Source organism: Drosophila gunungcola, unplaced genomic scaffold (assembly GCF_025200985.1).
Source record: "Drosophila gunungcola strain Sukarami unplaced genomic scaffold, Dgunungcola_SK_2 000001F, whole genome shotgun sequence".
Lineage (NCBI taxonomy): Eukaryota > Metazoa > Arthropoda > Insecta > Diptera > Drosophilidae > Drosophila > Drosophila gunungcola.
Window position 1 is genome coordinate 13,798,132 of NW_026453197.1, and position 24,261 is coordinate 13,822,392.

General features: G+C 39.7%; 1 protein-coding gene across 2 annotated transcripts; it reads right to left on the reverse strand.

Annotated features, from left to right (window-relative positions):
* Window positions 1-3,767: 3,767 nt before the first annotated feature.
* On the reverse strand, window positions 3,768-23,910 carry LOC128261856 (tyrosine-protein kinase Drl). Of its 2 annotated transcripts, XM_052995767.1 has the most exons (4): window positions 23,422-23,910; window positions 5,496-6,852; window positions 4,878-5,174; window positions 3,768-4,744 (listed from the first exon to the last, which is right to left on the reverse strand). In XM_052995767.1, exons 1-4 carry the CDS (start codon window positions 23,534-23,536, stop codon window positions 4,633-4,635), a joined length of 1,881 nt encoding a protein of 626 aa, XP_052851727.1. In that variant the 5' UTR covers window positions 23,537-23,910; the 3' UTR covers window positions 3,768-4,632. The 2 variants fall into 2 exon arrangements, with proteins under 2 accessions (XP_052851727.1, XP_052851728.1); XM_052995768.1 differs by lacking the exon at window positions 3,768-4,744 and having other exon boundaries at window positions 5,100-5,174; window positions 5,498-6,852.
* Between the last annotated feature and the right edge of the window lie 351 nt (window positions 23,911-24,261).

Sequence of the window (24,261 nt, forward strand, 5' to 3'; positions counted from 1 at the left end):
CGGTTAGGGTCGAGTGGAGAAAGTGGCTTAAGCAGCTCTTAGCTTAAAACTTAAGAACTGTCTTCGGACATTATTTAACCCCAGATAAAAGGTTGCATTTAAATCAATAAAATATATGGAAATATTTTCAAGCCAAAAAAAGAATGCTAGAAATGCCTATAAGACATATTAGTTGAACATATCTAAAAGTAAGCTATTCAACGGTAATTATACTAATGCTCGTAAGCTTTTTTAAAATGTCATAAAATAGACACAAGATTAATTTACATTTAACTTTAATATGGCCATGACCATTACATTTATACGTATTTTAGTTTGTATTTTATACGTGAACTTTTTCTAACTAATGATAATCAAAGTTAGTTGTTTATATAAATGTATTAAATTTAAAATATTCAGGCTGGACTAATTAAGTTGCCATTATAATTCATTTATTTCAGTCATTGCCAATAGCAACCTTAGAAAAAATTAACCCTTTCCAAAAATACCATTCATTCAAACACTCTCTCTCTTTCTGATCCACAATGAACGAATTAAATCTTTAAAAGTAATTCCAAACGGCGAACTTCATCAACTTTTTAATTAGTTTTGCAATCAAAAAAAAAAACTTTTTGAAGCGAACCAAAGCTGCTGCAACAATCATAGGATTCATACCAGAAGCTGGCAAACTTTGCCTTATAATTTCAAAGGTAAATATTTATTTTTCAGCTAATGCCCCGTGGCCATAATCAACAGCTTGAAAATGCCAACCGAACCGCACTGAACCAAACTGGACCGCTTCGCTCTCTCGACAAAGTAATCAATTTTTTGAGGACAGGCCATTCCCCTACCGACATTGGCAGAAGTTGGGTTGCAGTTAGCAAAAACCATCAGCAAAATGATGCCTATCACTCTACAGATCACTGGGGCGTTTTTTTTAGGACCACAAAAAAATATCAAATTATTTTTATTTACTTATCAAAAGGTACTTTTATGTTTTTTTTTTTAAATCATTAAATATACTTTTTAAAACACTTCCTAAGTTAAATACTTATGTTTAATAGGGAAAATGTCTGGCATAATTTTATCTAAATAGATAAATACTCTCATTAAAATACTAATTTTCTTACAGTTTTAAATTACGTTTTTATTATTTCCAAAAGCTGGTAACCTTTAAGAACCTTTTTTTTTCAAAAGGTAAATTTTAAATGGCAATTAAGTTTAATTTTTTTAATTCCTCAAAAGTTATTACTTTTTAGCAGGACTATTTGGCTGTTTTTTATTTTGTTGGCCAGCAAAAGTCGTCAGCACTGGCAGCTACTCATCAGCCCACACCAGCTCATCCAGTAAAAAGTTCAGACATCAGGCAGCCGCAGGATGGGAAAAAGGTGAGTAACTGGGACAGGGGGCATGTGGCATGAGGCATGGCCGAAGGCTCCCAAACGGCACCCAAAGGAGTCCACTCTCGCTGACTGACGACCAAAATGTCGCTCCACTCTCACTCACTCTTGTTTTTCCCGCTTTCCACGCTTTTCCCCGCCATGCCATTTTCCACTTTTTCCGCTCACCGGTTGCTGGTGTTTTATGGTATTGGTTTGGCTATGGAAGGGGGTTTCCCGCCGACGCCGACGAAAAGTTTCAGCGCTAAAAAATTGAAATGCTGCCTCACGTGCCACGAAATTTTTTATATTTGTTGATTTTTGGCTTAGAGTGTTGACCGAAAACAAAGTTCCAGTTGGCTTTTGTTTTTCAATTTCAAGTTTTTTTTTTTTAGCTGCACTCACTTTTGCGATGGTTTCCTTTTTCCGCCCAATTCTGGGATTCAGTTTCACTGCGACCTCTTTGACGTTTCAGTTTTTGGGTGCGTACCACCCTGTGGCTGGCTTCCATTTATTTGGCCAGGCTGCCTTACCGTTTTGCGTTTTTAATAACTTAATATCCTTTGTACGCCCCCCTGTGGGTATGCAGTTTAATTTGATTGAAACGCAACTATTCGAGTTCACCGGCATTTCAGCCCTTTGATTGGGTTTCTTTGACTCTATAAATCTTTGTCGACCGCAAGGCGATTTTTATGGATATTAACTGACAGTTGGCAATTTGTTCAAAAGTTAAAGGGGTGCTCTTTCCATCGATGTCACTCGAGTCACGAGTTCGCGGCCCTTTCATCGATATCACTTTGAAATTTCGAACTTTTTAGAGTTCGGAAAAGTTTTTTCGCTGCGTTTCTTTGTGTTGCATGTTGGCCACAAACACTTTTTTATCTCATATATTTAAACTACTCATGATGGGTAAATATGAAAAAGAAAGTAATAGTTTAAATCAGGGACCGTAAATAACAATTTTAATATTTTATTCAAATAGCTTTTCCAAATTTAAAGACGTCTTATTTTCAATAATTTAAACGTTAAGCCCATCCATAAAGTAGATGAGATAAAATAAACTTTTTAGTTGGAACGCCATCTCATCTCAAAATGTACAGAATTTATGCATAAGCCTGGAGATTTGTGATTCTGTATAAGCCACTTTGGTGGAGGACTCGTGTCCTTGGTGGCCTCGCACTTATTAGCTTTCGATTTGCGTAGTGGCTTTACCTAAATGCCTTGGTTGTGGGCACGTGCCGAACGAGCAGCCCACTCGGAGTGTTTTTTAAAGGATCTTCAGGGGAGGTGGCAGAAAGAGGGCGGGGCCAGAGTCGGAAAAAAACTAGTCTTCCTCGTTGATGGTGTGACGGGCATATTAAAAAGGACGCTGCCAACATCATGTCCCCAGCATGACGTGCCAAAAACTAAGTAGTGTCAGCATGGCAATCAAAAGGCATGCCCTGACCTCGCCCCTCTACCATTTACGTGCAGGTGTACGGGAAAGGACTTAACTTACGTGTGTACACTGTACAGTGGTGGCTCCTTAAAAAAGATTTTTTTTTGTTTAAGATATTAAAGGTATTCACTAAGGAAAATAGCACTTTGTACCTATTGGACTGTCTTGGGAATACTTACTATATTCATAAACAATTGCTTAATTTAAGAAAATTTTTCATTTTTGTAAATTTTAAATTTAAATTTAGATTTTAGAAAAGAAAAATATTACTTACCATGAAGACTTACAAAAACATGTTAAATAATTAAAAAATGTTCTTCCTGACAAAAAAAAACAGTTTAAAAAAGGCTATCTGTTAAATAAACTACAATTTGGCATTGAACCATTTTGAAAAATATTAAAATAAAAAACCCATTTGTAAATATTTTGTTTAAATCTTGTTGAACATAGTCAAGAAACAATTTTTTTCGAAAAAATAAGTACAAGTTAATAAATTATTTTAATTCCAAATATTTCATCAGATGTCTCATGACATAAAAAAATTAGCAAATAAATTTTAAAACTATTAAATAGTCTTTGCAAAATGTGACGAACTCTATTAAATGACTAAAGGTATTATAAAAACAGTTCCAAGAAAATTAAGTAGGCACAAAGTGTCCGTTTTCGAGGGATCCCTGTGGTCGTAGGTAGAGGGATCGCCTGCTCTGAAATAGGCAGTTGGCATTACATGCCTTTTGTGCTGCAAAGAGATTGGTTCGGTTGCGTTGGGTTTGGTTAGGTTCACCTGGGCCTGGGCCTGGTCCTGGCTTTGGGTGGCCAGAGGATGGCGGAGGTGGTATCCAAACAGCACATTGCTCTTAGAGTGCGTTGTTTTAGGCTAAGTGACGGGCGTGGCCGGGCTCAATGAGAATGCCTTACTTAGAGCTTTAGTCGTTCCATTTCCCCATGCCCACTTGGAAAAAAAGTCACCATTTAGTTGTTTTGTTTTTAAATATTATGCACGGACGTTTATTGAAATCGTTTTTCTTTTGTGTCTTTGCCATAGAAAACCATAAAGAGTAACTTAACAACTAATGCAAACTGCTTAAGTATATTACACAAAAACTTACAACTCGAGACTGTAAGGGGCAGTAACTTAGGGTTAAGGATTACGGGTCGCGTGTGCACTAACATTAGATAAATATTTCGAGTTCTTACTAGCACTACGGTTCTTAGACATAAACACACAAGTGAATACATTTACATAGATATATGTTTCGGTATCGTATTGGAATCCCATTATTATGACAAACTTGCAACGCTCTCTTTCACAACTACGACTTATGTTTTTTTTGGGGGCCTATGCTAGCACTGGTTTTTTTGTGGGACTCTGATTTTAATGGATCTGCTTTAGCTATGATTACTATATCAATATTTGCTATTTCTTTTTATTTTACGCTGGAGTCTTCGAGATAACTTTTAACTGGGACTTAGCTCTCCTTATCGAGAGAACGGGTGTGTGTGTGTTTGTCTTAACAGGCGATTTCAGTAAGTGTGTGTATGTTTTGTATATAATCCTTATTTTTGCATTGAAATGTCACATGTCCTTACTGACTAAGCATATAACTAGGAGTTATGTGGGGAGACATCACTGTCCCGCTCTCCTGTTATATAATTCTTACTTTCTCATAAGTCATTCATGTATGTACTTTTGGGGATCTGCTACTAACCCCAATATCTAGGCGCTACCATTTAATATGTCTTTGGGAACAGAGTGGACGACGTGGTCTGCTGGAAAATCTTGCGACGCCGCCTCTTGTTATATTTACAGGTCTTGGCATGTTTCAGCACCGCTGGTTAAACATATCTGGTAATCTGGGTGTGGAACTCCGATAGGCAGATCTGTAGCTGACTGAACGAGGGCCTCTCAGTCGGCATCGAGGCCCAGCAATAGGCCATTATGGTAAAGCTGTAAATTAGGAAGGGATTATATTAACAATGGGAATTTTGTTTAAGGAAAATGTCTAAACAAAAAAAGGTTTATCTTATCAACAATAGTAAATGCCTTAAATTAAAACAAAATATATATAAAGTATACTTACAGCTCATCGGGGCAGTTGAAGGGCTGGGCCAGTCGATAGCCGTCTTTGAGATAGTGCTCCATTTCGTAGGGATCGATTTCGGCGTAGGGTAGCTTTCCCAGCGTACACATTTCCCACATGAGGACGCCAAAGGACCAGACATCACTACCCTCGTTATAGTGCGACTTTTGCAAAGCCTCCAACGAAAGCCACTTGATAGGTCGGTACTCGCCATCGCCCAGAGAATTGTAGTCTCCCGGGAAGAGATCACGACTTAGGGCACTATCCGTGAGTTTAACACGCAACTGATCATCAATCCTTTGGGAGGAAAAATTAATAAATTACACATTAAATTATAAGTTTTAGCTTCTCTTATACATTTCGACTTCAAAAACAATATGAAAAGCTTATGAAAAGTTAAATGGGCAATAAACTTAAAAAATATTTAATTTTATATTTCTTATATTTTAAAATACATCCCTATTGCTAATTAGCTTTCATTGCTTAAGCTAAAAAGGTAAACAACTTAAACAAAAATTATTTAACCCATTTAGTTATCTTATTCGGAAACAAATACATGCTTATATTTTGGACTTTAGGCGCCCATTTTATCAAGGACATTTTCAGAGTGACACTTACACACAGTTCCTGGCCGCAATGTCCTTGTGGATGACGCCGTGGTTGTGCAGATGCTCCATGGCCATGGCCAGCTGGGAGCCCATGAGCACCGTCTGGATGGTGGTGACGCTCCTGGCGTACGACGGGTCCTGCAGGAAGCTCTTCAGATTCCTCACGCTTCCGGTGGCAGCATAGAGCACGAAGGGCGTGGCATAGTCCTCGATGGAGATGCCCAGCACGGAGAGGACATTGGGATGCGAGGCCTCGTAGAGCATCATGGACTCCTGGAGCAGGAGGTTCACTTGCAGCTGGCTGGCGTGCTGGGCCACGGTCTTGACCAGTACCTCCTGGCAGTCGTTGTAAGTGCCGCGATAGATCCGGCCAAAGTTTCCCTCCTGGACGAGACAGGAGAGCCGGACGCGGCACTTCTGGACTGTCAGCTCTTGGAGGCGGCGGTTGAACTCCTCAGGCTCATGCTCATATTCGCGAAAGGGCCGCGTCAGCGTGGCATAAGTGGGTGTAATGGTCGATGGGCAGACATATATCGAGTTGTGGGCCGTCGACGATATGGTGGGCAATCGCTGGAAACTGGACGTCTTGATCAGGTGCACCCCGTTCGAGGGATGGCGCTTGGAGGGACCCTTGGCACAGTAGGCGATCAGGATGAGGGTGGAGACCAGCACCAGGGCCAGTATGCCGCCCACAATGAGGGTGACCAGGCCACTGGCCGGCGGCACCAGGTTCTCCCTCAGCATGGGATCAAAGTCTCGCTTGGATCCACCGGAATTTCCCCTGCCCACATTCACCGGTGTCTCGGTGACCATCGGCCGTTGCTTCTCCTTCTCACGCTCCCGCTCGGGCGACAGGTGTCCATTGGCCACCACATGCTCCTCGTTGCGATCCACATAGTGGATATCGCTGCCATGTCCTCCGCCTCCTCCGCCACCTCGTGCGGTTTGCATCAGGTCCACATCATCGTCGTCGTACTCCTCGTGCGCACTATCCTGCTCCTCACGCAAACAGATCTTCTTGCGCTTGAAGATCAGGTTTGTGTTGTTGTTGGTCGCCCTATCCAGGATCACCTCCACATTGATGGTGACCGTGACCTCGGCATTCCTCGTGCCCGAGCACTTGAGGGCAATGCCCCAGGTCTGTGGCTCCATGGGCACATCCCCAATCCGGGAGATGTTCAGCATGGGCCGCGGCAACACCTCCGTGTCCGAAGTGGCGATGTTGATGCTGTAGGGCAGTGGGTAGTCCACCAGCGACTGCCACGTGAAGGTCACGTCGCTGATGTTCGCCGGCACGGGTACGGCGAAGTTCAAGGCGTAGTCGTTAATGGCACCTTCTCGCACGTAGTACAGCTCAGCTGAGACTCCTGCAAATGGATAGCAAAAGGGTAAACGTATTTAGTACACTCGAAAAAACATAGTATAGATTTTTACTTGACAATAATACTTAATACCTAGAAACTTTTTAATAAGTATTTGGGTTTTTATGCCATCAAATCATAATTTAATAGTTTAGTTTACCTGAACAACATACTTAAACCCTAGGAATATCAATAAAAATATATTTTTAAATTAAGGTATTTGTAAAAGTATGCGGAACAAAGGTATTATATTCATAATTAATTTTATGTTTTATAATTTAATAAAATTAATGAACTTATAAAACCTCCATATATAATGTTCAATGTGTTTTCAAAAATATAATGGATCCTTAAGGACTATGAAATCATCAGCTTAAAAACACATTCTCTTTGGATATTATTAATCTAAAGAGCAACTATTTTTTTAAGTGCAATGCTTGTTGCACATAACGTAAGCCAATGCTAATCCCATCCAGCCGAGGCGAAATTAATGATATATTTGTGGGCCAAGTGAATTGAAGAAAAACTTTTCGCTCAGTCACTCGACCCGACTGCATAATCAATCACAAGGGATAACAGTTTTCTTCTGCTCGTCGGGGGGCGTGGAAAATTGATTTTCTCCGCACTGAATCGGAGTTCGGAAAATATCTGTCCAACGAGACACTTAAGTGACATATTGAAGGAGTTAAATGGCATGCTGTGCGCTCCTAAAGTGATGGTCGATTTTCCTTGCTCATTTTTTATTGCAGACAATCAACAAATAAGTTTGGCCAACAATGGGGAATGATGGACGGACTTTAAGACACTGAGCCTGTAAGGAAAACGTCGCTTTAGAAAAGAAAGTGATGCCCATTTAGGGCACCCACGTCACACCTGCTGGCACCTGTCCAGGGTTTTTCCCCCGCTCTTTAGCCTTATCTGCAAATTGATCTGATAGTTTTGACAGCCCCCTGTGTTTGTAACCTGCAACTGTTACCTGTCCAACAATGCATTTTTAATTAAATTAGCCATGCGCTTATAGGAAGGGGAACTCCTTTTCTTGTTGCATCTGCGAGGCGCCTCCATGGGATACACAATAAATCAATCAAATTATAAAAAAACAGAACGCAGGCCCTTTGCCAAGACACGCGACTCCCTCTTGATGGCGGAATATAGGGGGGCGTGGTCGAGTGGGCAGGTTAAATGTTCATGCTTAATTAATGCCGATGTTGCTGCTGTTGCTGCTGGTGCTGTTGTTGCTGCTGTGTGCGTTGCATGTTGCTGCTGCAGCGTGTTTATTTTAGATTTTTATCGCAGTCGTCGTTTCCCGGCCGCAGTTACATTTCATACTTGTACATTTTATTTTAATTTATGCCACTTATTCCTCGGTCTATTCATGCCACCGGGAAGCAGAGGAGCGCATAAAGCGGTCTGCATTATAAGCACATATATATACAAATATATATATATATATATCGTACTAATTAGTGGGGCAAACCCCCAGACAAACCCCCTTCGCTTCTAGCACGCTTCGTTTGCACTTTGAAAATGTAATTAGTAAGCCCTGCGAGTCGGCAGAAAGGGGGTGAGGGAACTTCGAGGTCTAAGGGTAGATATAGATATGAGAAACTGTCGCATAATGAACCGAGCTAAGCCAGATAGAGGGCTTGTGATAACTGCACCACAGCGTGGCGGGGGTCAAAGGGTTAATGGGCCTGCGACATGTGAGGTGCAGCTCATTAAACAGAAAAAGAAATGCATATGCAAACAGAAATAAATGAGGCGATTAGAGTCCCAAAGTCTGAATGCAGTTAAGCTCGGCTGCTTACTTTAAATACGAAAATTCGTTCTTTAAAAATTTGTAATTTTTATATGACTTTAAAACATGATTTATTAAAATGTTACCATTAAATCAATCGTAAAATGACCCAAAATGTGTTTGTAAAGATTTAATAATGTAAGCCTCATTTCACCAACTATTTAAGAGTACTTACTCCTCCAAAGGAAGTCGATTTTTTCGCATTTTTTGTTCAGTCACTCATTCTAGCATTCAACTTTGAAAACAATTACAATTAAAATTCCTCAGATGTAAAACTTTTCAACCCCCCCTCTCACCAACTTCTAACACAATTATAGACAAGTAATAGCAATTTACTTTGAGCAACCCATCACCCACAACCCCTCAAAATCCCCTAGCGACGCGTTTTGCATTTCAACATGGTCTGGTGCTAATTAGAGCTGATTGCCCAACAAATGAAGTCGATGCCGTGGATGTGGGGCTGTTCGAGTGCTGGGATGCCAGGTGCCTTGAAGGAAAATCGATTTGGCCAACATCAATCAGGGGGGGCAAGGACGAGGGGGCGTCGCCCAAAAACTTCCACTGCAAGTGCCAGTGACACATAAATTCAACGCTCGGAGAAAAGTAAAAGTTGTTCAAGCTGTGCGAAAATAGTTACCCAAGTGCAGGAAATATGTCTGAAGGGGAGGAAAAGCAATTGCTTTTCTCGCTCGGTGTTGATAAAGGAAATAATAAAAAAAAAGGGGAAGAACAGTGGAGTTTAAGTACAGCAATTTCAACTGCAGAGACGGGAAAAGGATGAATGCATTTTAGCTTCAATTTCAATTTTCGCATAAACTATAGTTTCCATCTAAAGAATTTCTCTAGATTTGGATCAATGTTTTGTTTTTATATTCATCTTTAATTCAGCTAAAGATTACCCAAAACTTTTTCTACATCTATTTTAAGTTTCAGCGCCTATAACTCTTTAAGATCCCCATTTTGCAGGGCAAACGAGAGCGATTTGAATTCATGGCACGACATCTATTTAATTTCAATTACAACCCTAAAAATGCCATAGCAATCGCATCAACCAAAAAGGGGAAAACTCTCACACACACACAGGGAGTGTGTGGAACTAGAAAATAAAAGAAATAGCCATTTTTTGCGCTACCAACTGAATATTTTGCCCATTCCAAGCTTCCTTTTCCTTTCAGCAAACCCGTCCAGATCCTAATTTATGCAAACCCAAGGCAGACATGAACGAGATTTCCAAACGGACCAGACTGCAGCCCAGACCAGATCATAGTGGGTAGTTTGGATATCATTTTATGCTTTCTTAACATATTTTTTGTTGTTGTTGGTTGTTCGCCCACATTGCGTCATTTTGCCGGATTCCGGGTTGAGGGATTTCGCAGGCCATAAATCCGAAATTGTCTTTTGACACATGAATATGTTGTGCATTAAAGCCAGCCAGACAGAAGGACCCGAAAGCGAAGCGAGAACCCCAGACGAAGACACCCCCATCGAAAGTCAGACGACATTTTTATTACAATCTGGGGATTGCCATGGGATGGTTATCTACTGGTTGGGAGGCCCGCGGCCGATGATGACATTCGGTTGGGCATTGGCCTAGAAGCTGATGCTGATTTAGGGTCATTACCGCCGGCTTTTTTGGGGGAACGGCTTGTGTCGACATCTAATGGGCTCAGACCTTTCAATTCGCATCTGCATACGAGGCCAGAGAGAGAGCTGGAAATTTATCTAAGCCAGCGGCAAGCACATCATAACCCAAACGTATTCAATTTACTGGCCTCCTTTGAAACGGAGAATACTATTGAGCCTGGGAACCTATCCCTATCATGCAACTTGCAATTCACAAAATTATATGTTAGTCCGCCATGCTGATTAAATCAAAGGCTGAGTTGAGAATCCAAGACTCAAGCTTACTATTAAAGGTCAAGAGAAGCTGGGAATGGGGGTACACACAAGAAAATTTGCCAAAATTAGTAATCAACCATGCTTAAATATTTTACATAATCATAATTCAAAAGTTGTCAAACTTAAAATAAATATATATAAAACAATGAATGAAAGATTACAGCAGCGAATATGAATACAAACATCATATTTTGAATTTTAGATATGCATAACAAGATACAGGAGAATTATATTAAAATACTTGGTGAAAAGGCAGGTTGCTGATTTCAAAAATTAAAATCAGTAAATACCATACAAGACAATGTTTTTAACCTATTTCCTTTTTTTTTTTAATTTAACTTTGATATAAACAATCATGTTTCTTGCCCTACTTTTCTGCCACTGTACAATTGGCCAAGGAAAGGTAGTTCTTTATGCCCAAATGGTCATGATTCGTGCTCGACTGCGTTGGCCCGACATTTGGCCAAGTCTTGTCTGGCCAAACAACTTTACTTCACTCGGCTGCGATCCACGGAGCGTCAGAGTGTAAGACAAACAAGCCGAAGGACATGTGAAGTGACTGCGACTGACAGTGGGCCCCCCTTCTGATGCCCCTGCCCGACGGCCAACTGCTCTGTGGCAACTTCATCCAACGTCCAGTAGCTGCCAAGTATTTCTATTTGTATTTCATCGCCCCGCTTGAGCAGCTGCAATTTATTTGCCTTGGTCTTTGGTCTTTGGTCTTGAGGTTTGGTTCTGTTCTGTTCTGTTCTGTTCTGTTCTGAATCGCGATGCTGTAGCTCTTCTTATAGAAGATGCCTGCAGCACATCTAGAGCCACAATCGTGTGTTCTTCCTTACATTATCACCTCGACGAGGCCTGGCAAATGGATGGTCTCCTCTGGTCAAGACCATAAATTCCGCGCAGGAAGGCGGTCGGTGGTGCATAAATTATGTTGCCAACTCTTTGGGTGGATTTCTATGACAAAGCCCATAAAAGAAACGCATTACATTTATGACGTTTGCCGGCCTTGGCCATCGCCAATGGGAAGCTTCGTTAGTTTATTCTCGTTCTTCAATTAAAAATGTAAATTCCCCATCGTAACCAGCTATTAAAGGATAGTTATTGCCACAGCCTAGGGTGTTTACAAGGCTCGAAACCATGTTTTGAATTCTATTCAGGATAAAAGCTAATTAGTTTTTAAGCCTAAAAATCATTAAAGAGAGGTCTAGCATTCGTAACTATTAAATTTAACAGTTTAAAATACTTAAAAACTTTAATAGCTGTTTAAAACACTTTATTACATTTTTTAAAGCCTTTAGAATAAATTCTAAAATAAATCCCTAACCATTGCGTTTTATATATTTTTAAATATATTTTTTCCTAGCCAATTATTATTTGGTAGCAAATCCCTTATATTTCTTATATTTTTTAAGGACACCCATGCTGCCGTTTCTTTATCACGCTCAAAAGGACCTTTCCTGACTGAAACCCATTTGGGCCAAGGTAATTAAACAGCTTAATTATTCCACCACTAATCGGTAATTAATCTAATGCCCGAGCTACTTGGCTGATAGCCAGCAGTAAGTCCTTTGGTAAGCACTTGGGCAAGTGCGCAGTGGAACCGCAAATGTTAAGTTGATACATGCCTGAAAATCCCACACCTTTCCACCAACATTGAGGGCGTGATAGGGGAGTGAAGTGAACTGAACTGAAGTGAAGTCTTATTGACTCATAAAAAATCAAAAGAAGCATTAACAGGCGAGCTCTTAAATTTAATGTGATTATCTGGAGAAGTTAATGTGATTATTATCCGAGCGATAGCAACCGACACCTGGCAAAGACAACGGGCCATCGAGGTGGATGTGGCAACACCCATCCATGTACATCCATCAGTAGTCCTGCCTCCGGGCTCCACCCTCGACTGGGATTTCTGCCACAGTGTTGGCCATTAACTTGCCACTGGTGCCAAGTTTTCTTTCAATTTCTCAGGTCATACACAGTGGAAAATATACCGTTTAAGTTTGAGAGTGCACTAAAGGAATATGTTACGAAAATTTTAAATGGACATGTTGTTTTAATTTCGAATGAGAAACCACGATAAAAATAAAACATATTTATTCATAACAAAGAACCTGGTTTGTAAACATTAACGGGTATTATTTATTTAAGTTTGAAAATAAATATACTACACTATCACATTTTAACCATTGTAATGTCATTTGTGTCTTTTTTCCTTTCCATATATTTTTCATTGAAATATCCCCTGACTTTTCTCAGTGTTTTTTGCTAGCTTTTTGCCCGAGCTGCATTGCGTGACGTAATGAAATTTTTATCACCTCTGGCTGAGGGATCTCCGAATCCGTCTGTATATCGGTGTCTAGGCGCTGTCATAAAATTTATGGTAAGTCATAAAGCGGGGGCGGTGGGTTAGAATTGTCCATGGGTTGGGTTTTTTTGGGATTGGGGGCTTGGGGGCTATTTTCGGGAGGCAGGTGGCCACCACATCCACCTGGCTGGAAGATGGAACCCAAAGTTCTGGCCTGCGGTTTACGGCCGGGTCTGCTCGGGTCAGCTCCTAATGTGCGTTGTGGATTTGGATCTGCATGCAGCCTCCATGGGTGGGCCACCAGTCAAAAGACAAAGCACATCGAGTGTGTGTGTGTGTGTGTGTGTGTTTATGTGTTAGGTAAACAGCAACTTCCTGTGCTGAAATTTCTGGAGGGCACTTTTCGGGGTTGGGTCCAAAAATGTATGAACAATTTTTGACAAGGCAGTGGCAGTCGAGGATGGCAGTCAAGGATGGCAGTCGGGTTTTGGCCAACGGCGGAGCCTCTCCTCGGGGCATCGTTGCGGGCCCAGAAACAACAACAACAGACCGGGGAAGGGAAGCGAAACGCACATATTTTTCAATAGCACCCCAGGGATGCGGTAATTTATGACTCTGACCGAGTGAGCAGCAGCTCCATAGTCCTTAGTCCCATGGAACCGTACTATTGACTTTTTTCCTCGACCGACCAGCTGCCGGCAGGCAAGGCAACAAAATACAAAATACAAAACTCAAAATACAAAATACAAAACGCAAAGTACAAAACACAAAAAACAAAAAACAAAGAGCAGGAAGAGCAGATTAGCATTGTTGCATTGGCGTAGGCGTTGCTGCTGCCACTGGAGTGGACATTGTCACCCGGTCTTTCCAAAAGCCCGGCGAAAAAATGTGGCTGGTGTACACTGTACAGCAAACCCCCCCAAAAGTTTTCAGCTTTTGTTCGTTTCGAGTGTTTTTTGGGTCAGGCAAATATACATACCTACATACTCATATATATTTGGGGTTTTTGTTTTCATTCGCCGTTGAAAAGTGGTTAAGGCTTTATCATCTTGTAAACGTGACGATGCAGAGGAGATCCAGAGAAAAATACAACAGAATATCCCCCCGAAAAAAAAAAGAAGTGTAAACTTTACCACACACGAAGCACAAGCTCTTGTACGCTTTTTCCCACCACTTTCCATTATTCTCTTTGGCGGTTTGTTTTACTCATCAAGTCCAGTGGATAAGGGGAATACAGAAAAATACAAAAAAAAAAACACTGTTAAGATCTGTATAATTAACACAGCTTAGCGGTGAGATAATTGTGTGTGGGACGGTTTTTAAGTAATTTACAGGATGTTAAATAAATGTTCATTTAAGTGGTTAAATAATAAGCATTATAATGATCTACCATAAAACAGGAAGGTGCATAATGTAAACAATAACAAGGTGTTTAAGTACTTAATTGGCTGAACAATCAAACTTGTTAAATACTTTACACGCTTTATATTGGTAAAGATAAATTACAACTTTTATCTTCATATAAATAAATAGCTTTTAATTTAAATAATTTTTATTCGCACTTTTAATAATTGTAACCATATCAAACTCATTCATAAAACTTCAAGCTATTTTTACGCTCACTTAATAGATTTCCCTTTGACTACATTCATTCACATATTTATTCATTGTTGGCCACCCTAAGCTTATCCCACATTTAAATATGTTAATGATAATGTTGCCAATGCCCACTCACCCTCAAACTACTACAATTTTCACGCCCCAAACCGAAGAAAATGCCACAAGAACAAAACAAAATTGGGAGTATACATAAATACTTACACACATATGTATAATAAACGAAGAGGGGAACAGACATGATAATAACCGCGACTAATTCACGGAAGAACGCAGAGCGAATCGCATTCGCCATGGAACGAATTGGCCAAATGCCCCTTACAATTCCCTCAATGCCCCCATTTGATTGCCCTCTGAGTAAATGAAATTTATAAATATTCTGTATCATCGCTTAATTAAACTTAAAATAAACCGCAAAATAATCAGGATTCCCTGCCATGTGGAGTTTCCATCGGGCGTGACATGAAAATTACCAAAGCAGATGAAAAAAGTACTCTTCACTGTCGTCAGATTGCAGACATAAATTATATAGGGGGATATTATGGCTGCTGGTCAAATAATTCGAGGAAGGGATAAACATAATGTTGGCGTCAATTCGATTAACGCGAAAATATTGGGCTAACGATTGGCACATGTCCGAGGGTGTTGAGATCCATCAGACAGACTGACAGGGCGTATCAAAAAAATAAAAGCGGAAATTGGGTCAATCGAGCGAATTGGAATTTTGAATTTTCGTCGAGAGTGTTTTATATGATTTATGGGCTCGAGTTTGTGCTCACGCTTTTGAACGAAAGTTTGCTCTTTATGATGCCAAAGAAATAGTTTTGAAGCTACTTTGAAAACTTTTAAGAAACGTGCTAAACTTTGCAAATAAAATAGTTTTATTCATGCTTTTGTTTTTTTAAATTAAACATTTAAAAATATGTATATAAATTTAGGTGAAGTTAAAGGCATTTGGATTTATGAAAATAAACGATAGTTTTCAAATCAACCAAAAATTGATTTATTTTTGTTTAAAATTTTTTTTTTACTAATTGTTTTTAATTAAAAAGACATTTGAATTTATGAAAACCAAGGACGGCTGGCTTTTAAATAGACGATATTTGATATTTAATAATTTCTTATAAAAATTTTCGAAGCAATCAAAAAATAATACATTTTTATAATAATAATAATAATATTTTTTTTTATATACTCAAACTTTCAGAACATCGAATAATCATGAGGTGCTCTCCTTATTATTATTATTGTATTTAATTACTCTTTGTTGGGAATAGCATTATATAGTCATGTTTTCTCTTCCTTTTAGGCTAAACTCAGAAGGAAACATAAAATACTATCTCTCCCCTCACTGTTGTTTGTCCAATCCTTGGATTATCCCCCCCAAAGAAACTCATTACGAGCTCCCACATGCATATCGCTTTTTTCGGCACTTAAGTGCTTCAGAAAATGGTTAATTGCCATCCATGTTATCGGGACACACACACACACACACACACACACACACACACGCACACACACACTCAACCAGATGTGTTTTCATAGAGGGAAAGTCCCCCACTTTTGCTATCTTTTCCCAGTGCGTGGGAAGCTGGAGCTACTGCATCCGAGGAAGCTTGTGCGGGCGTGTGAAATTTTCCAATAAGCTGCATTTGTTAAATATGTGCTTACGGATTTTTGTGCTCGCAGCAGATAATTGTGCGGAAAGTAATTAGCATTTCGTTAATGTATTCCCTGACAGACCCCACACACAACATAATATGCTTCATTTAGGGAACTTTAGTGCTGAATTGTGCCGCGGCGTCTCGTTGGATATCGATTGGCCGTGCCTTTCCCCCGTTCTTTATTCATCAGGACCATCAGATTCGATTCCCACAATCAATTCGAATATCGTATGGATGCCACACACGCGCCGTCAGTTTTCCCTCTTCCTGTCGGTGTCCTGCATGAAAAGGAGTAGCGCAAAAGGAACAATGGCGTGGCAATGAAAAAATTAAATACAAAATAATAAAAAATAATTTACGGGCTCATTACGAGAGTCATGTCAAGAGGATATTTTTCGGGGTGGTGGGCAACGAGGGGAGGGAAAGCAAAGGCGCCCGCCGGAATTCGACGGCAATAAAAATATGAAAAGTATAACAGTGGTACCAGAAATGTGGAAAAAATGTAAGGGCAAAATAATAATAATGTTTTGCATTTTGAGGATTTTTTAATGCATTACAGTATTTTTATAATTTTTATATAATATTATTGCATATATGCAAGAAGGATACTATTTAAAATACATCCACATAATCATGGTAAGCATTAAATGGACATGAATAGGTATAAATAGCTATTTATAAAATAATTGGTTTTAATTTAAATAGTTTTCCGAAATACAAGGAATAATTTATATATTTTTACAAAAACTATTGCTCTTTTATTAATAAAAATTCGATTTCAAACAAACTTTGATACAACACAATTAAAATCTAATTGTAATTAAATGAACAATTTTGTAAAAAATTACAAGTAAGGAAAATGGTTTTTTATGCAAGCTGATGTGTACTTATAACTTATTAATTATGTAGTTTTATTTTCTATTATTAGGCTATACACCAGTGTGCCAGTGTCATCATTGGGAATGTCAGCCTGCAGTTTGCCTGCAGGCTAGGGCTTCTGGCACGACCTGGTCCTCATCCACCTCCACCTCCATCGTCACTGCCACCCCTGCTGCCACCAGCGGTTGCAAATAAAGCACTCAACGCGGGTCGCTGGCAGGGATGAAAAGAGGTCCTTGCCTGGCCTGCTCTGCTCCAGGGGTGGCTGTCTCTGTCTGAGGCCCTGATTCGGGAGTGGTCGTGGCAGTGGAAGTGGAAGCCACGGCGTGCTCAAGTGCCGGGCCCGCCTGCCTTTCATTCAATGCCCAGCGTTTTGCCAGCGATCCTGGCTGGCCGTTGGCCTTCCGGGCCAAAGTCCTCCGCCCGTTTGTTTGCATACGCAGCGTTGGCAGGACGAGGGTCAGGGACACGAAATTGTGAGGGGTGGATGTAGATGTGGATGTGGATGTGGATGTGGATGTTGCTGTTTGCACGACGCATTTCTGGTCCATTAAGTAGCGACGTCGTCCTGCTGCAAAGGTAGTAAATGCTCCTCCCCCTCCATTTCATCATATTGTGTGCGACTTTTCTCACTTATGGTTAAAAAAAAGGGTGGGGGGTTCGATATACGAAGGTATCCACTAGATACAATTGCTTTTTGGCCAGCACGCGTCGCCCTGCATTTGCCTTTGTTTATTTAGACATTTTATTTGCAGCTTAGCCGATGCATTTGCAGGGCAACCCTCTGTGCTAATCACCCATCATGATTGTGGGAAAGTGATTTTTCCAGCAGCCAAGGCTTAATTACCCCCAGGCGCTTTTTTTTTTTTTTTTTTTTGGTCGACTCTGAGGTTATTTGATTAGCTTTTCGTGCGAGGGTAAGATGATTTGAGCATTTTCCCAAGGATTAACATAAATACGAGAGAGGCTTTTCTTTTGATTTAATCCCCACACGCAATCGGAGTTGGTTTTTGTGAAAATTCATGAATTATTTCCAACGCCCACATGTGTTTGCCATCGAAGCAAACCATTAAATCCGCCGCATAATGGACGCAACAATTTGTCTAGGCAGATAATTGCTGGGGGGCGGGGGGTGCGGAAAAAAAAAACAGAAATCATAAAAACCAAATGATGAAGTCCAACCGAAAAAAAATGGGGGAAAAGCTCAAGTCGACTGGAAGTTGTGCAACTCATTCTCCCATTTCTCGGGGGTGTGGGAAATGGGCGGCAACGGAAAACTCTCCCATTTCGTGTCTGACCACCACCAATCATGCAAAAATCCAAAAAATAAAAATAAAAGAAAATGCACCCGAATACAGAAACCCAGCAAGAAGTCCAAAAGAACATAAACAATTGAAACTGATTAAATTAATTTGATAACAAGTCCGGACCAACTGACAGACCGAGCATTGAAGCACTTTAGATATGACTGAGGAAACTCAATTTTTCTCTGAGGGGGTGAAAATAGAGCTGATATGTGAACCACTTTAGGGAATTCTTGGCTAAATTGGAATGTGAAATATGATTTTAATTTAAATAAATTTAGTTTAATTGAAAGCCGGATAAATGGACTGGCCCAAAGCAATTACAGATAGTTTAATTTAGTGTGGTTTTTGTTTGCCTTTTTTTTGGGGGGAGTTGATTGCTATAAATTATAAAGATTGACATGGCTGTAGGCGCTTGGTTTATTTTAAATTATTATTCTTTTTAAAGTCTTAAACTACATCGAATTTAATATTTTACTAATTTAACTGCTTTATATTAATATATATAAAAAATAATAATATTCAAGTCTAAAAAGCTATTTTAGATAAATATTCAACATATTTAATGATTCTGGTTATGATAAATTTTGTAAGTAACGCGATTTAATAAAATTTGAGAACAAAATTACAATTTTCACAGAGCTAAGAAACTTTTCTAAGCGTTGGACATTTATATTTTCAGCCTTATGTAAATTTAATTTCCGCTCGAAAATTAATTATTAAAGATACTTTCACAACTTTTCAGCTGGGCAAACTATGCAGGTGTGAAAGCGTGATGAATAACAAGTTGTATTTGATAACTTGTTATTGTTGTTAACCACAATAGCTCCTGAACAATAATTAAACAAACATCAACATCCGCAAATCATTTAGTTATTTAATTAAGCTCAAGTGATGGCCTCAATTACGTAGGCGTGGTCACCCAAGCATAACCGATTTTTTGTTAATGTTGCATAATACTATTTATGCAACACACGGGGTTGAAGTGAAAGCCAATAAAGGGACAATGACTTGCCAATGGTGCGAGGGATGAGATCAAAATGCTCTCAGAAAAATAATACAGTATAATAAATTAGGTATTCGAAACTGGCTAATAAATATAATATATAAATTATAAGGAAATATATGTGTTTTAATCATTACAACATTTCTTAACTATTTCTTTTAAAAACATGTTGTATTAAATCGATTTTAAATATATTTTTTTTTTCTCTATATACCCAAAATTTAAGTGGGACACTCTCAGCGTAATTCTAGTGACACGTGAGTAGCATCCCCAGCTGGATTTTGAGTGGCAACAGATATTTTTTTGGCCAGCTAGCGAATAGTTGCACATGCTGTTACCACAGGAGTTGCTGTTGCTGTTGCTGCACCAATGGATGTTGCTGTTGCTTTTGCTGTTGCTGCTGAAATGCATGTTGCTATTGCCCCTGCGTCATCGTCCTTGTCACTGCAACAGCATCGACTTTGCAGCCATCCATCCATGTTGTTCATTTGCCAATTACGCGTTTAACTCTGCATGAAGCCAGACATAACAACCTGGCAACTGAATGGATCGCTACACGCAGAGAATGTCTCTCAAAAATTGTCCAGATTTGCAAACATTTCTAACAGACACATTGGTAAATATCAAAAATATATAGCTAGCACATTAAAGAGAGCATTGTGTAGTAGAAAGATCTCAAATCTGGCAGTGTTGTTCATAGATTATATTTTAGTTCTTTTTTTTCAAACAATTGTAATTTTTCTACGTGTAGACAGGAGACAGGTGGCACGGGGTAACCGCTTGTTTATGTTGTCGTGGCAAGTTGGCAACACATGCCGCACGCTCGGGCAAATCTAATGCCTTCGATTCCAACTGCAGCCAGCATTAATTATTACGAGGGTAAAATATTTTTGGCCACGCACACAAGAGATTTCGCCTAAGTTCTGAGCCCCGCGATGCTGCTGATGATGCTGATGATGCTGCTGCGCCCTAATTGAGTTCACATTACTTGCCGAAAATATGTTTTGTAATTCGGCCAAATGTTCTTGCTTTTATTAGCCAAACGTGAGTTGGCAACAATTTCCATTGTGCGCCGGAAAATCATGTTCATTTGGAGATGATGAATCTTTGGCCCGCGCCAGTTGAAAGTGTCAAACCATTTAGAGAGATGGGGTTGAGATTAGCAAGTGTTGATGGACAGACCCGAAACGTGACTGGCAAAGTCCATGGGTAACGTGGATCTAAGGATCTGCCCAGACAGCTGGCAGGGATTCAAAGTTGGGCAAAGTTGCGATATAGCCTCGCCTCATTGGGTTGAGTGTGAAGGAAAATCTTTTGGGGATGTCATTTGTAAAATTTTGCAGGACGGTGAGAATATGATTTTAATTGGTTTTTGTTTCTTTATTTCCCATATGTTATAGTCTCAAATAAATTCTAGTTACGTGATATTTATTTATGATGTACTAAACATTGAAGACATTAAATGTTAACAGCAAATGTTCGTTAACTTTAATGGTCTACAGATGTGTTCTTAAGCTCTTACTATTAATGGTCTTGAGATTAGTGTGCATAATCCTTAGAACCTTAAAATAAGTACCTTGATACCTCCTTAAACAAACTCATTTTGTGTATTAGTTTATCACTTTTTGGTGCAAAAAGTTATTGCGCTGCAACTCTAACAAACTTTTGCTTCTTTAATTATCTAATGGTGTCCCCAACTTTTGCTAGAAATAATTTTCACCCACACCTAACGGCTTGCCAGAGCCAAGTCTTTCATCCAAACTCTTCTGGTCACTCATTGCAACCGCAAAATCCATCAACTGAACCGACTTTTACATATCCGCTCATTTCGCTAACGAGCTGAGCCACAGAATCACCAAACCACCGAACCACCGAACCAAGAAGACCCCCACTTCCCCGATTGGATCCACACCTGACATGGTTTACATAGAGCACAGCAATTTGGGGCGCACTTCTGGGTGGAAAAAAATGTGGGTGAGGATGGGTTTGGTTGCTGGGTTGGTAATGTATCGTTGGTATATGGCATGGGATGGGATGTTAACCTAACGAACAGTGAATGCCATGCCACCGCTGCAAGTGCATAAAAAACACTCTTCTTGGGGCGATTCTCCTTCACTTTGCCGCTGCCGGGTTGACAATTTAATTGATGTGCACTCACACAAAGGCTTTTGAAGCGACCGCTAAAATAATAAAATAAAAAAAATAGTAAAAATAAAAATAAGAGTGACACCTAGCCGGGCGTTGCGAACACATAGTGGTGGAGGATCGAAAAGTAGGTCAGGCATGCAACCCGCTGTCAGCGTTGAATAATTGGAGAGGGTGTATCGTCACCCGAAAAAACCCACCCAAACCCGAAATGAATGCAATCGGTGGAGCCACCGCTTAATGGGTTTTAATTCTGATTTCGTTTGACACACGGCTGACACAACTAATAAATTTCCCGGGGCCATGTCAAGTGGAAGGGTGGCCATCCAACCACCCACCCAGCACCCACTTGCCGTTTCACCTCTGATTGATTGTCTGCTGGCGCTCCTAACTGATGATAAGGTAGGTAGTCAAGAAGCCAGCACCCATAACTCCAATCAAACATGAATTACGACGAGTGGCAAACGATGATAGTCGGCTAGATAAGCGCCTGATTAGCCCTGCACTTTAGAGCAAATATTTACCCAGTTATCCACAAGTGACGCGATGCAATCTGTGGACCTGCTCCACAACAACTCCTGACGACCATCAATCAACCGGCCTGTTTGCACACTCGCACTCACACTCGCACTCGCACACACGCGAGTGTTGTAAATTTTACAACATAATTTTTGATAATTTTTCCCTATCTCCGACTCACAATCCCAATCCCAAACCCAAAACCCAAACCCACCCATCTCCTCGTTCTAACCATGTATAAACAAACACTTTGCATGTGTTTTATGATTCCACATGGATTTGTCCCCAATCGGCCACCCATTTCTCAGGCTACAGGCTACACAGTCTACAGGCTACTGATTTATTTTTTATATTCACTGGGTTGTAAATTCTTTGTCTGGGCCTGTGACACATTGTAAAACCATTTTCCTCACTTTTATTAGCTTGGCAATCTTTTCGATACGATTTTCTGTGTGATTTTTGGGGTCGAAAATGGCTTGGGTTGAACAACATACAGTAGGAAAAGATGGTTAGAAATAAATTGGGAAGTAGATTAAAGGTCTGAAGGTATCTTAAAGCCGATTAAGCCACTCAAATGGAAACCTGATTATTAAGATTTAATTGATAAGGAATAAACGTCAGATATTTTTGTTTTTTTTTAATTGGGATTAAGATTAAAGTTGATTAGGTTAAAAGAAAAATACAGTTTTGTCATTTTCTGTATTAATATATTTACAACATTTATAAAGAATTCATTGATTAATGAATATATTTTATGTAAAGGTTCATACAGATGCATTATGTTTATTAATAAGATTTGAATGAATTATCTAGCACGTATCATAATTTAAGGTAATCAATTTTTAATATATAATAATTGTCCCCAGGCAATACTTAAAAAACCATCAAAAACATGTAAATAATAACAGACAAATTTGTGTTCTTTTAGGACTCGTTTTTTAAGAGATAAATTAATATTCAAATATTCTAAATTTTTAAAATAACAGACATTCTAATCAACTGTGCAATTTAACAAACGGAGTATCAACAGAAATGGTATCAATCTTCCAAGAAAAAACAAAACATATAATACCAAAAATTAAATCAATTTAGCTTTCTTATTTATCAAGATAAGTCTAACAATAAATTTGAATAAAGGAGAACTGCTTAGACAAATACAAATATCCGAAAATACGAATAAACTGGCCAATTTGACAAAAGAACTTTGTGGCTCTAAGCCAGAAGGCAATTAAAAGCATAAACTATTTACAGAAAAAGAGTAAATAATCCATTCAAATCTCACTTCATTTGCCCGGAGCCAAACGGGAAAGCATGGCTTGGCATAAATCAAATTGTTACTCAAAGTTGGACGCATTGCACACAAAAGTGGGAAATAATTGGTCACTTAATTGAAAAACCATATTGCGATTTAAGTTTTAGATAGACAGATAACTCACCGATTAAACGCAACACCTCGTGCAGATTTAAGAAGATATTTAGATGGGAATGACTGCTGGCGACCAGGGTCAAAAGTAATCCGATTGTCAGGAAATTGCTCCGGCTATTGGCCATCTTGAGATTATATTATATTTTACCGACTTAATCGCTTTAAGTTTTAAACAGTTTTTCGATTTTTCACGTTCCCCGGATATTTTTTTACTTTTTTTGTTTTGGCACTGGCAAAGAATTTAATTTGCAAAGCACTTGCTGTTCACTTTTCTCGTTGCGTTTGAATTTTTGTTTTGCGTGGCGCGTAGATTTTAATCCCGCTGATTATTACTGGAATTATTTATCAGAGCATTTGGCACTTTGCCTTCTGGCCGGGAAACTCAGGCGCACATATTTCCCAATCGGCTGTCTCTGCACCCGTTTTTCCACGCTTTTCCTCGATTCCCGTTTGTTGCGAGCACCGTGACGATTTTCCACGTCCGAACGGCGAAACCGTGAATTTGAAATTGAACGGAAAAAACAACAAACAGATTGCCACGAAGCAAATGCGTTCCAAACGAATCCGGTGGATCGTGGATGGTGGACTAAGTGGATTGAGTGGACTATGTGGACTATGTGGACATTCCTGGACCGGATCGAACATGTTGCAGCAAGGGTGGACAATGTGCATGTGCTGCAGAATCCACTCAGCAGCTGATTGGATTCCGATGGGTATAACAGTTCGGCTTGGCAACTCCCATTGGTTGCAGTTCGATGTTCGACGTTGGATGTCGGTTGCGTGCCTATGGCAACCTCAACGAATTCAAGCCAACCAAAAAAGATCCAAAAGTCTAATTAGAAAAAATTAT

Coding starts and splice junctions, on each gene's coding strand:
- LOC128261856 (XM_052995767.1), bottom strand. CDS start 23,536: ATGGCCAATAGCCGGAGCAATTTCCTGACAATCGGATTACTTTTGACC. Junction 5,175..5,495: donor ATTGCGGCCAGGAACTGTGT/GTAAGTGTCACT, acceptor TTCCTCCCAAAG/GATTGATGATCAGTTGCGTG. Junction 4,745..4,877: donor TTCAACTGCCCCGATGAGCT/GTAAGTATACTT, acceptor CCTAATTTACAG/CTTTACCATAATGGCCTATT.